The 13,779-nt window shown below is 47.4% G+C and overlaps 1 protein-coding gene across 1 annotated transcript in view; it reads left to right on the forward strand.

The window, feature by feature from the left end:
* The first annotated feature begins 3,977 nt into the window (after positions 1-3,977).
* Positions 3,978-13,779, forward strand: part of LOC103249783 (L-threonine 3-dehydrogenase, mitochondrial) — a 12,811-nt gene continuing 3,009 nt past the window's right edge. Inside the window, exons 1-6 of the mRNA XM_008048409.1 lie at positions 3,978-4,161; positions 7,094-7,136; positions 8,101-8,171; positions 10,077-10,226; positions 10,329-10,501; positions 12,105-12,195. Coding sequence (XP_008046600.1) covers positions 3,978-4,161; positions 7,094-7,136; positions 8,101-8,171; positions 10,077-10,226; positions 10,329-10,501; positions 12,105-12,195 — 712 coding nt within the window. The remainder of the gene's footprint in view (positions 4,162-7,093; positions 7,137-8,100; positions 8,172-10,076; positions 10,227-10,328; positions 10,502-12,104; positions 12,196-13,779) is intronic.

The raw sequence follows: 13,779 nt of genomic DNA on the forward strand, positions 1-13,779 counted from the left end.
TTTAAAATCTTGTATACTGAAGTGTGCTAATATTTGGATAATGCATATAACTCACTGAACCAGTATTTTTCAGATGGCTGGTACGTAAAGTTACAAAGTCACACGGGAGTAAGAAGTCCATTTAAAGCATTAGATAGACCAGTGAGTTTTAATGTAGCAAAGTACAAAGGGGTCATTGATAAGGTTTCAGGTTCTGCATTGCAACTCATCTTTAAGAAACTAGCATGTGTTGAAGTTTGGAGTGGTATCAAACATGAATATCCAGAATTATCTGAAAAGACTCATAAAATATGATTTCCTTTTACCACTTTGCTGTGTGTTTGGATTTTTTTCATATACTTCACTCAAAGTAACAAACAGATTGAGCACAGAAGCAGATGAGAATTTAGCTTTTTCCCCCCTTATTATTGCAGATATCAAAGAGACGTACAAAATGTAAAAGAATGACACTCTTCTCACTAATCCTTTTTGTATTTGGAAAATATAGTTGTTTTGATAAAAATATGCTTATTTATTCTTTTTTTTGAGTCAGAGTCTCACTCTGTCAACCAGACTGGAGTGCAGTGGCACACTCATGGCTACTGCAGCCTCGACCTGCTGGGCTCAGGTGATCCTTCTGCCTCAGCCTTCCAAGTAGCTGGAACTACAGGTGCATGCTTCCATGCCTAGCTAATTTTTTGATTTATTGTAGAGACGAGGTCTCACCAAGTTTCCCAGGATAGTCTGGAACCCATGGGTTCAGGCAATCCTCTCACCTCAGCTTCCCAAAGTGCTGGGATTATAGGCGTGAGCCACTGCGCCCCGCCTTAAAAATATGTTAATGTTTTATTTATTATTTACTTATTTATTTGAGTTGGAGTCTCACTCTGTCACACAGGTCGGAGTGCAGTGGCACGCTCAAGGCCACCGCAGTCTCAACCTATTGGACTCAGGTGATCCTTCTACCTTAGCCTTCCAAGTAGCTGGAACCACAGGCGTGTGCCACCATGCCTGGCTGATTTTTTGATTTATTGTAGAGACGAGGTTTCCCCAGAGTACAACAACTCCAGGCTGGAGTACAATGGCAAGGTCATAGCTATTGCAGCCTCGACCTGCTGGGCTCAGGCAATCTTTCCACCGCAGCCCTCCAAGTAACTGGAACCAAGGCATGTGCCACCAAGTCTGGCTGATTTTTTGACTTATTGTAGAGATGAGGTCTCACCATGTTGCCCAGGCTGATCTTGAACCACTGAGCTTAGGTAATCCTCTCGCCTCAGTCTCCCAAAGTGCTGGGATTCCAGGCGTGAGCCACCGTGCCCAGCTTGTCAATGTTTTAAAATGAATTAATAGAAATGTTAAGTGTTTTTTAGTTTTGATTTCTTTTTTTCTTGAGTCAGAGTCTCACTCTGTTGCCCAGGCTGGAGTGCAGTGGCATACTCATGGCCACCACAGCCTCGACCTGCTGGGCTCAGGCAGTCCTTCCACCTCAACCTTCCAAGTAGCTGGAACTACAGGCATGCGCCACCACGCCTGGCTAATTTTTTGATTTATTGCAGAGATGAGGTCTTACCAAATTGCCCGTGGGCTCAGGTAGTCCCTCTGCCTCCCAAAGTGCTGGGATTACAGGCTTGAGCCACCAAACCTGGCTCTTAGGTTTGATTTCTACAGTAAATATTGGCCAGGCACGGTGGCTTATGCCTGTAATCCCAGCACTTCGGGAGGCTGAGGCAGGAGATTGCTGGAGCCCCAAGAGTTGAGACTAGTCTAGGCAACAGAGTGAGACCTTGTTTCTACATAAAAACAATTTTTAAAAACGAGCTGGGCACAGTGGTGTGTGCCTGTAGTCCCAGATACTCAGGAGGCTGAGGTGGAAGGATCGCTTGAGCCCAGAAGGTTGAAGCTCCAGTGAGCTGTGATTGTACACTGCACTCCATCCTGGGCGACAGTGAGACCCTAACTCAAAACATATTTATATATTAATAAATACAGTCCACATAACTTGAGAACTTGGAGTTCTCAAGTTTTAAGAATGTATAGGGGTATTGAGATTTTAAAACTTTGAGAACTGCTGCCTTAAAAGTATTACATTTCCAGCCCGGGCAACTTGGTGAAACTTTGTCTCTACAAAAAATAAAAAAAAAATTAGTCGGGTATGGTGGCCTGCGCGTGTAGTTCTAACTGCTTGGAAGGCCGAGGCAGAAGGATCACCTGAGCCCAGCAGGTCGAGGCTGTGGTGGCCATGAGCGTGCCACTGCACTCCAGCCTGGGTGACAGTGAGACTCCACCTCAAAAAAAAAAGAGTATTAAGTTTAACTTGGGTGCTCATGCCCATAATCCCAGCACTTTGGTAGGCTGAGGTGGCAGGCTTGTTTGAGCCCAGAGTTCTGGACCAGCCTGGGCAACTGTAACACGGTCAATCCTGACACGTAACCTTGACCCTGTACAGTGAAACCAGAGATGTGTCCACGGTGGGAAGGTTCTGGTCTGTTCACCCATGCAGGAACCTTGACCGAGATGGAGGGTTTTCAGTGCTTTGTTTCTGTCCCTGGTGGGCCAAGTCACTGATCCAGCAGAAGCCTCTGGGGTTCCACTCGCCTTATTTCAGTATATGGAAGAGCAGGACTCTTCTGACCTGTAAAGGGTATGGAGTGTGTATTTTCAGAAGACGGTATTTTCCTTTCGTTTGTATAGTTTGGGTTTGGGCTTGATTAAGGATTGCAGGAAAGCCTCTGCCACCCCTGGTGTTTTAACTTAGAGTGACTGTCTTAAATCGACTCAAAGGCCCTGAGGTGAGGACAAGTTCTGACCTCACTGGAAGCATCTTCACCTGTGGTTGGTTTACTGTGTATCCCTTTTTATTGCAAAATGTAAGACGGTTGAAGGACTAGGACACCTCAGCTGACTCTGAAGACTCACCTACCCTGTGTGTGAGTAGGCGGGTGGGGGCCGCAGGTCCGTGTGTGTGGTGTCTCGCAGGCCTGTCTTTGGGTGGGGGTGGAGGGGCAGGAAGATTGCTGTCAGAACCAGCAAAGCAGGCTGGGTAGCTCTGGTTTCCATTGTGACATGCTTGCCTGAGTGTTGGGTGCAGAGTGGTGAAAATGGAAGTCTCAAGTCACATGTGATTGAACCATCTTGACCTCTTGAGGCCAGTGACTGGTCTCGTGATCAGCCGACGGCAAAGCTGACAGGAAGAGGAACTAGACTATATTAAATTGATGTCATCGTTGAAACAATAAGAACGTGGCTTTTCTGAAGGAACTTTTCTAAGGAGATGGCCATAAAACAAAAGGCACCCATCCGTAGCTTACTAAATATTGCCAGAGGGCTTTGTATCTTAACCATCTGCTTGTTGAGTCTGGCTTGTTCCAAAGATAACATCTGAGTGTTAATACAAGATTGATGGGTCACTATGTTATTTAATCTAGAACCTGTTTGTAGCCTCAGATGGTGTGTGGACGTGTTGGTAACAGTTGTAGTCAAGATTTGTTTCCCAGGATCCATTGACTTTGTTTTGGGGATGTTTAGGCTCTCCTCACAGTTCACGCTCTCCGTGGCTTCAGATCCCAGTTGGCGTCAGCATGGTACGAAGTCAGTTCTACATCTCCATGTGGCCTTTGTTGCCTGGACTTTATGTGAGCAACACTTTATCCCTTGATCACAGGGCCTGGCTCTCAGTCGGGACTCGACTGGCTTCCTGTCGGTGAACTTAGCAGTCTCTTTAGTTCAAGTCTTAAATTTTATTTTATTTTATTTTTTTTTCAACTTTTAATTTTTTTATCTTAAAGATGTAGGGTACAATTCGGGGTTATGTATACAGGTGTTCATTATGCGGGTACCCTCGTTGATGAGGAATTCCCGAAGTTTAAAATGTGGCTTCGCTCATTAGTTGACAATCAGTTGGTTTCGGTGGAGGTGTTTGTGGCCAAGGGCTGGGAGAGTAGGAAGAAGTAACAAAGTTAACTCTGCCTCTTTTTCCTTACAGGGTCTTTGAAAAGGACATGCCGTCCATTGGGATGCTGAGGCAAGCCGTGGGCCAAATGGTGCGGAGCCTGGCCTGTGGCTGTTGGACATCTGTCCTGCCAGTCCGGTTTCTGGGCGTCTCCCCTCGACAAATTCCAGCAGACGCCAACTTCCACTCTGCCTCTTTCTCTGAAACAGACCATCCACGAGTCTTAATTACAGGTTGGTTTTTTCTTTTTCCCGACTTTGTGGCTTCTTTCTTGTCTGTGCTGCTGCTTTGTGACTGTGCCTTTGCTTTTGAAGTGTGCAATATGCCATCCGAATCTCCCTGTCCCGCTTGTCCCTGTAGCAGATAATACAGCAAAAACAGGCTTGGCTAGGTGACATCCAGAGTCTTGATTTATTTGCTACACTATGAAAAGGATTTCAGAATATGAGGTTTCTCATAATACACAATTTTTAATTACAGCAGCTAATCTTGTTGATCAGACACTGCCTTTTTCTTTTCTTCTTTTCTTTTGAGTCTCACTCTGTCGCTCAGGCTGGAATGCAGTGGCACACTCACAGCCACCACAGGCTCAACCTGCTGGACCCAGGTGACCCTTCTGCCTCAGCCTTCCAAGTAGCTGGAGCCACAGGCATGCATCATCATGCCCAGTTGATTTTTTAAAAAAAATTTATTGTAGAGACACCGTCTCGTCATGTTGCTCAGGCTGGTGTTGAACCCCTGAGCTCAGGAAATTCTCTTGCCTCCACCTCCCAAAGTGTTGGGATTACAGGTGTGAGCCACCACACCCAAATGCCTTTTTCATTGTTGGCTTTTTCTATAGTATTGTAAATCTAAAATCCTTATGTTATCACTGTTGTGCTTGGTTTCCCCGCGATAATTCTATTATTGTTGGAAGGGACCTAGGAACCTGGGGGCCGAACAGCTGCTCTGGAACTTGGTTCCTTTCCATATTAGGATCAGTCTAGGGAGTGAAGGCTGATGGTTCGGAAGGGTGCCGGGACTAGAGCATTGATTCTGGAGTCAGGCATGCCTTTCCTTGGCCAAAATTCTCAACCTAAACTCGGAGTTATTCATCCCAAACTGTTACGCATGTTTGTGTGGAAATAGAGATGATAAGTTATTGTCTGCCCAAAGACCTTGTTGCCATCAAGCTCATTGTCACCATCGAGGTTGTCATCACCATCGTTGTCCTTGAGCTCATCGCTGTTGAGCTAATCTTCGCCGTTGAACTCGTCGTCGCCGTTGAGCTCATTGCCACTGAGCTCATCATCATCATCAAACTTATCATCCTCGTGGAGCTCATCATGGTCCTTGAACCCACTGTTACCATTGAGCTTGTCATCACCATTGTTGTCGTTGAGTTCACCGCCATTGAGCTCATTTTCACCACTGAACTCATTGCCATTGAGCTCATCTTCGCCATTGAACTTGTCGTCGCTGTTGAGCTCATCTTTGCCATGGAACTCCTCATCGCCATTGAGCTCATCTTTGCCGTTGAACTCGTCGTCGCCGTTGAGCTCATTTTCGCCACTGAGCTCATTGCCATTGAGCTCATCATCATCATCGAACTCATCATCCTCGCGGAGCTCATCATGGTCCTTGAACCCACTGTTACCATCGAGCTTGTCATCACCATCGTTGTCGTTGAGTTCACCGCCATCGAGCTCGTTTTCACCACTGAACTCATCGCCATTGAGCTCACCATCCTCGTGGAGCTCATTGTCATCTGTGAGCCTATTGTCACCATCAAGCTCATCATTACCAGACTCGCTGCCTGACCCTCCGTACCTTGAACATGATCATTACCTGATTCTGTACCCTTCTCACTCCAGACCTTGCTCTGTGGCGTCCAGCCAACCCAAGTCCATCTCTGACTTGATTGACACGTTTTATCTCTTTCTCCTCCCTCCAGGTTTTCTTCCCTTGGCTTTACATCATTTTCCTTTTTACTTTCCTCACGATTTTCTCTCTGTTTCTCTTCTTTTCTCGGGGGGGTTCTCACTCTGTCATCCAGGCTGCAGTGCAGTGGCATGATCATGGCTCACCACAGCCTCGACCTCCTGGGTTCAGGCAACCCTTCTTCCTCAGCCTCCTGAGTAGCTGGAACTAGGTACATACCACAATGCCCAACTAATTTTTTATTTTATTTATGTATTTATTTTGTAGAGATGAAGTCTCACCATGTTGCATAGGCTGGTCTCAAATTGCTGGACTCAAGCAGTCCTCCCGCCTTGGCCTCCCGAAGTGCTCAGGTTACAGGCATGAGCCATCGTGCCTGGTCTCTTTGTGTGCTGCAAATGAGTTTCAAGCGTAGTCGATTTCCCTCTGTGCTTTTCCTAATTCACCCATCTTGCTGTATGTGTGCTCTAGTCCCTTCTGTCTTCACTAATGTCAGACCTTTCGCAGTGCCTGGTTTTATTCCCATGTCAACCAATGTTTACGGGAAATCTTACTTTTATATGTTTTTGCCTCATTAGTTTCTCCCAGATGAAACGTACTGTTGTCCTCTCCCAGAGGTGCTCCTAGCCTCCTGGCTCTCCCATTTCTATCAGTGGCAACTTTAAGCTTCTAGATCAGGAAAATTTCCCGTTTGTTTTTAACTTTCTTCGTGGCTTGTCAGTGTGGTTATCTGCCCTTTTTTCAGAGGATTTCTTGGTTTGTCCCTGTCTCCTTGTCCTTTCATACCCCGGTCCATTTATAATGGAGGAGGGGATTCTGTATAATCCCACCAGAGGTTGATCCCAAGCTGTTTGTGTTGGTTTTGAATGAATTTGGCGCCCACAGCATACGAGCTTCAGAGTCAATCAAAATAACGAATGTGGGAGCGAGCTCCAGCTCGGAGAAATGCCAGACCCATGCGTGCCTTTCCTGTGATGTATCTCTTCTTGCTGGAGAGAGTTTTGTCTTTGAAGACAGTATTGGCTGTCCTGATCTCTGTCCTAGGCTGGAGAAGGCCATCATGTGTCCAAAGTGCTCCCCTGCGTCGCCGAGAAGAGTCGAAGGAAGCAGCAGTCGTGCCAGCTCTACCTAGGACTTTTCTAACTAGCTGACATTGAACACTAGTCTCCTTCAGTTATTATATTCTGGGAATCGTTGAACTAGTTAGATTTTAATTGAAATTCCCCTTTTTTCTTCTTCATCCAGGGGGTCTTGGCCAGCTGGGAGTGGGGCTTGCTACCCTTTTGAGGTAAGAGCCCTAAAAACTTAAAAGTTGATTTCTTAGGTCTGCGAAGCTTGTCTTGGATGCCATTTAACTTTCTTCTTTCTCGCCTCTTTCCCTCTACCGTTTTTGTTTGTTTGTTTGTTTGTTTTGAGTCAGAGTCTTACTCTGTCACCCAGGCCGGAGTACAGTGGCGTGCTCAGGGCCACCACAGCTTCGACCTGCTGGGCCCCAGTATCCTTCTGCCTCAGCCTTCCAAGTAGCTGGAACTACAGGTGCGCGCACCATGCCTGGCTAATTTTTTGATTTATTGTTGCGACAAGATCTCTCCAAGTTGCCCAGACTGGTCTCAAACCTGTGGGCTCAGGCCATCCTCTCACCTCGATCTCCCAAAATGTTGGGATGCTAGGCATGAGCCACCGCACCCAGCAACCCTCTACCGTTTTTAAGATAGCGTATCTAGCCAACTGCTTAAAACACATTTCATTTTGCTTTTTAATATCACAGACTCATTGCGGGCCCTTTGCTGAAATTAGCATCTCTAGACTGTCTCCTCTGCTCTCTGCTGTCTCTCTTGGGGTGAAGAGAGATGCACAGCTCTGAGTGAATCGCTTGGCTTTTTGTTGTTTGGACGCAGAGGGACGTGCAGGGAGAAATTGGAAGTGAGCAGTGTGGGATTTGGAGAGAGGAGGATAATAGAATAAGAGGAGGGTAGAGAAGAATGAGGAGGGAGGGGTAAAAACTCTAGGGGTAAGGGGAGAAATTGGCGACGGCCACAGGGTCAACGGGGGGGTGAGAATAGAAACAGAAGATGGGGTGGTGGCCAGGCACAAGCGGCCTGAGCGTGAGAGAGGCAAGAACTGAAGGCGTGGAAGAGGAAGGAGGGATTTGGAGGCTGACAAAATTACAGTTCCTACTTAAAAAGATTGCTTTCATAGGGTCTGTGGTACCCTAGATGTTGCCCGTTTGTACGTTTTGATTCTCCCTTTAGGAAGCGATTCGGGAAGGACAATGTGATTCTGTCTGACATAAGGAAGCCCCCTGACCATGTCTTCCAAAGTGGTAAGCGATCCGTAGGTCATGTTTGGTTTTCATCGTTCATATTCGAAATGCAGTTAAGGGGTGGGTCATGGAACTGGTGCGTGTGGCAGCTCATAACCAGGTTTGTGAATCAAAGAAAGGGAAGTTATTGGCCGGGAGTGGTGGCTCACGCCTGTAATCCCAGCACTTTGGGAGGCAGAGGCGGGAGGATTGTCTGAGCCCAGGGTTTGAGACCTGGGCAACGTGATGAGACCTCATCTCTACAAAAAATACAAAATTAGCCAGACATGGTGTGCTTACTTGGGAGGCTGAGGTGGAAAGGTTGCCTGAGCCCAGCAGGCCAAGGCTGTGGTAGTCATGAGGGTGACATTGCTCTCCAACCTGGGCGACAGAGTGAGACTCGGACTCAAAAAAAAAAAAAGTTGCCGAGGCATTGTTATGACACTTTAAAATATCATAGATTTTTTTGACCAGACACAGAAGCTCATGCCTATAATCTCAGCACTCTGGTCCTCCTTCCAAGTACTCACCACACCCAAACCTGCTTAGCTTTTGAGATCAGATGAGATCTGGTGCGTTCAGGGTGGGATAGCCATAGAGAATCTCAGCCCTTTGGGAGACCAAAGTGGGAGGATTACTTAAGCCTGGGAGTTTGAGACCAGCCTGTACAGCATAGTGAGAGCTCATCTCTACAAGAAAATTTAAAAATCAGCTGGGCATGTCTATACTCCCAGCTAGTTAGGAGGCTGAGGAGGGAATAGAGCCTGAGCACAGGAGGGCAAGACTGTGGTGAGCCGTGATCGCGCTGCCATGCTCCAGCCGGGATGACAGAGTGAGACTCTGACTCACTGCAAACAGACAAACTTTGATTCCTGACTTTTTTGCAATTTTAGTTAACTTAGTGGCTCAGAGGGGACACAAAAATCAAGTTCTGTAATGAGATAAAAGGCTTTAAAAATTCGGAGAAATTAATCCTGATATTACAATGTAGAATTTCTCTTTTTATTTATTTTTTATTTTTTGAGTTGGAGTCTCACTGTCTCCCAGGCTGGAGTGCAGTGGCAAGCTCATGGCCGCCGTAGCCTCGGTCTGCTGGGCTCCGGCGATCCTTCCGCCTCAGCCTTCCAAGTAGCTGGAACTACAGGCGCGTGTTACCACGCCCGGCTGACTTTTTGATTTATTGTAGAGATGAGGTCTCGCCAAGTTGCCCAGGCGGGTCTCGAACCTGCGGGCTCAGGCAATCCACTCACTTCAGCCTCCCAAAGCGTGAGATTACAGGCTGAGCCACCGAGCCTGGCTAAAAATAAACTTTTTTGTAGAAAAGGGTCTTGTTGTGTTGCCCGGGCTGGTCTCAAACTCCTGAGCTCTGGCAGTCCTCCTGCCTCAGGCTCCAAATGTGCGGCTTTTAATCGAGTGAAATCAACAGCCCCAACTCTGGAACCAGCTGTCTAGTTGAGATCCCAGTTCTTCCACTTGTTTTCTGAGCCTGGCAAGCTGCTTTATTGCTCTGTGACTCAGTTTCCTCGGCTGTAAGCTGTATCTACTGTCAAGGCTGTCTGAGAGAGAAATATACGTAAAGCCCCTAGAATGGTGCTTGACACATCCAGGTACCACAGAAGCATTCGCTATCGGGGCCTTAGGGTGGCTGTGACTTGTTAGTATTCCATAAGAAAAGGATCGCCGGAGCCCAGCAGGGCGAGGCTGCGGTGGCCGGGAGCGGCCCTGCACTCTAGTCTGGGCGACAGAGTGAGACTCCAACTCAAAAAATAAAAATAAAAAAAAATGCTGCATAGCACACGCCTGCATGAGATACCAAACCGCTACCGAAGAAATTCACAAGTCAGTGAGGGAGAGGGGAGAGGTCCACGTAGTTCTTCAAACCCCGGGCTTCTTTCCGTCTGCGGTTTCACTTTGTGTTCCTCGTAGGCCCGTTTATCTATTCCGACATCCTGGATTACAAGAATCTCCGCGAGATCGTGGTCAACAACCGTATCACCTGGCTGCTTCATTATAGCGCTTTGCTCAGTGCCGTTGGGGAAGCGAACGTGTCCCTGGCGAGAGCCGTGAACATCACAGGTAAGCCTCTGGCTCTGACCCGGCCTGACCTGCTCGCCAGCTTTTCCAGTTCTTTGGAAGGAAGAGACTTTCTCGGTTGACGGCGGTGTCTGTTCGTTTCAGGACTGCATAACATTCTGGATGTTGCGGCGGAACATAAGCTGCGGTTGTTTGTGCCCAGCACGATCGGGGCCTTCGGACCCACCTCTCCCCGGAACCCAACCCCGGATCTCTGCGTCCAGAGACCCAGGACCATCTATGGGGTGTCCAAGGTCCACGCGGAGCTCATGGGAGAAGTAAGCCGCGCTCGGCCATAGGGTCGGATGCGCCCTGGGCAAAGCACTCTGTTCTCTTTCTTGTTATGTTTGCCTCAAGCACTTGCTGGTTCCTCCTTGAAGGAGCTCTCGCTTTTCCCCATCTTAGCCTCCAGGGTTGCTTCCTTGCCTCACCGTGTTTGCCAAGAGTCACGAATCCAAAGCTCCTGAACACCTCCTCAGCACGTTTCTGCAGCCGCGTGAGAACACTCACACTTCCTAGGTTCCCCGCGCATGGGTCCCTCTTTTCATCAGCATCTTTTTTTCCTAATTTTTGATTTACGGTAGAGACGAGGTCTTGCCAAGCTGTCTGGGCTGGTCTCAAACCTACGGGCTCAGGCAGTCCACTTGCCTTGGCCTCCCAAAGTGCTGAGATGACAGGCTGATCCACTGAGCCCAACTCATGAACATCTTTTAAAAAATACTCTTGCTGGGCTCGGTGGCTCAAACCTGTCATCCCAGCACTTTGGGAAGCTGAGGTGAGAGGATTGCCTGAGCCCGCAGGTTCAAGACCAGCCCGGGCAACTTGGCGAGTCCTCGTCTCTACGATAAACCAAAAAATTAGCCGGGCATCGTGGTGCACATCTGTAGTTCCAGCTACTTGGAAGGCTGAGGCAGAAGGATCGCCAGAGCCCGGCAGGTCAAGGCTGTGGTGACCGTGAGCGTGCCACTGCACTGAAGCTGGGCAATAGAGAGAGACTCCAACTCAAAAAAAAATACTCTTTGTAGCCATTGCTTTGCTAAGTACTGGTCAGGTCATGTTTCCTAGCTTTGGTCCCTTCCTCTGCCTTGGGGAGGTGAATTTTCTCTCTCTTTCTCTCTTTCTCTCATCTACTTTCTAAATAAGCTATATTTTCCAATCTAAAAAAAAATACTGTTTGTCTGCATAACTCTTTAGTAAATTGTATTCGCTGTCTAGTCCTGGAGCTGACCTATCCTAGTCACTGGTCTTCTCCCATCTACTCTTCCCAATGCTGCAGTGCCAGGACTTACCCACGCAACATTGCTTAGGACGGTGAAAAGAAAGGTCAAAAGTCCCTACTGTAGGCTCATTTGGCATTTGCAGTATTGATGTATCACCAACATGCTGACTCTTTTGAAGATGAAAACTTAAAAGAGTTGTTTGTTGCTGGGCGCAGTGGCTCACTGTCATCCCAGCACTTTGGGAGCAGAGGTGAGAGGATTGCCTGAGCTCAGGGTTTCGAGACCAGCCTGGGCAACTTGGCAAGATCTCGTCTCTACAAAAACCAAAAAATTAGCCGCGTGTGGTAGTGCCTGTCTGTAGTTCCGGCTACTTGGAAGGCTGAGGTGGAAGAATCGCCTGAGGCCAGCATGTCGAGGCTGCGATGACCATGAGCATGCCACTGCACGCCAGCCTGGGCAACAGAGTGAGACTCTGACTCAGAAAAAAAAAAAGAATTGTTTGTTAAAGATAAATAAGCAATTCTTGACAATCCTGACATCTTCACTTTCTTTAGGAGAACTTTAGTATAACTACATGGAATGATATTTCAGAAATGTTATTTCTTTGCATTGCTCTGATGTAAAAGATTCTTTTTTTGAGTAAGATTTCTCTTTTTCATAGTATTACTATTACCGATATGGGTTAGATTTCCGATGCTTGAGATATCCTGGAATCATTTCAGCTGACTCCCAACCTGGAGGAGGAACAACTGGTGAGCGTTGTTTTCTGAGTTTTATATCTTTTGGGTTTAAGATAGGCTCTCCTAGGGCTAGGAAGAGTCTTCTTTGTGGTGGAGGAATCTGCTGTCTCTTTAGCTGTGTGTTGACCAGAGTTTCTATATCCTCTTCCCAATGTGCATCCGAGAAACATGTTGAACACGGTTAACTTACAGCTGTTAAGGGCGGCCCATGCAAGGTTCTTCAGTCCACTTAGAGTTGGCCACCCACAGTGCTGGAATAAAATAGATAATATTCAAGAACAAATTTATTACAGTGTAGGAAGAACCCCCCAATAAGCAGTAGCCTTTTTCTTTGAAATATACAACCGTTGTTTCTCAATATAGGAGAAGCTCTATTGAAATGGACTCTATGTATTACATATTTGAAAGAAGCACAGGTATTATTATTTTGGTCTCAACCACGCATTATATTCAATAAGTCCAACATCAGAGATCCTTTCCATATCAATGGTCCTGAGATACAACTAAAGATAATTGACAAAATCTGAGGGATTTAAAAGGAAGAATCAATTCGGTTACCTTAAAAAAGCTTCTAGCCAGGCTCAGTGGCTCAGTCTGTAATCCTGCACTTTGGGAGGCTGACGTGAGTGGATTGCCTGAGCCCACGGGTAACCCACCTGGGCAACTTGGCGAGACCTCATCTCTACAATAAATAAAAAAAATTAGCCGGGCGTGGTAGCGCGCGCCTGTAGTTCCAGCTACTTGGAAAGCTGAGGCAGAAGGTTTGCCGGAGCCCAGCAGGTAGAGCTTCTGCTTTTTTGAGAATGGTGGGGCAGACAGGATCTCTCGCTCTGTCACACAGGCTGGAGTGTAGTGGTGCAATCATAGCTCACTGTGGCCTCAAACTTCTGGGCTTCAGCAATCCTCCCACCTCAGCCTCCCAAATAGCTGGGATTATGGGTATGTGCCACCATGCCTGGCTAATTTTTAAGCATTTTCTGTAGAGATGAGGTCTTGCCATGCTGCCTAGGCAGGTCTCAAAATTCTGATCTCAAGCAGTCCTCCTGTCTCAACCTCCCCAAATTGCTGGAACTACAGGTGTGAGCTACCATGCCCGACCAAGTTTCTCTTTTTTAATATGGTGCTTCTCCAAGTGTGGTCTGAGGATTTCTGGGAATCTTTGAGACCCTCCCAAAGGGGACAGGGGACCAAAACTATTTCGTTATCAATATTGGCCTTTGTCTCTCTCCTTCTTTCACAAGTGCATTGTGGCATTTTCCAGTGGCTGTGTGGCATGTGGTATTAGAACAGACTGAACGCAGAAGCACATGGGAGGCTCCAGCTGTCCCCTCTCAAGCCAGGCACTAAAGAGGTTTTTAAAATGTAAAGCAAAGCCGGGCTTGGTGGCTCAGCCTGTAATCCCGCGCCTTTGGGAGGCTGAGGTGAGTGGATTGCCTGAGCCCGTGGATTCGAGACCCGCCTGGGCAGCAAGACCTCATCTCTACAATAAATCAGAAAAAAATCAGCCGGGCGTGGTAGCACATGCCTGTAATTCCAGCTCCTTGGAAGGCTGAGGTGGAAGGATCGCGGGATCCCAGCAAGTCGAGGCTGCGGTGG

Source organism: Carlito syrichta, unplaced genomic scaffold, assembly GCF_000164805.1.
Source record: "Carlito syrichta isolate Samal-C Ts95f unplaced genomic scaffold, Tarsius_syrichta-2.0.1 Scaffold123411, whole genome shotgun sequence".
Taxonomy (NCBI): Eukaryota; Metazoa; Chordata; class Mammalia; order Primates; family Tarsiidae; genus Carlito; species Carlito syrichta.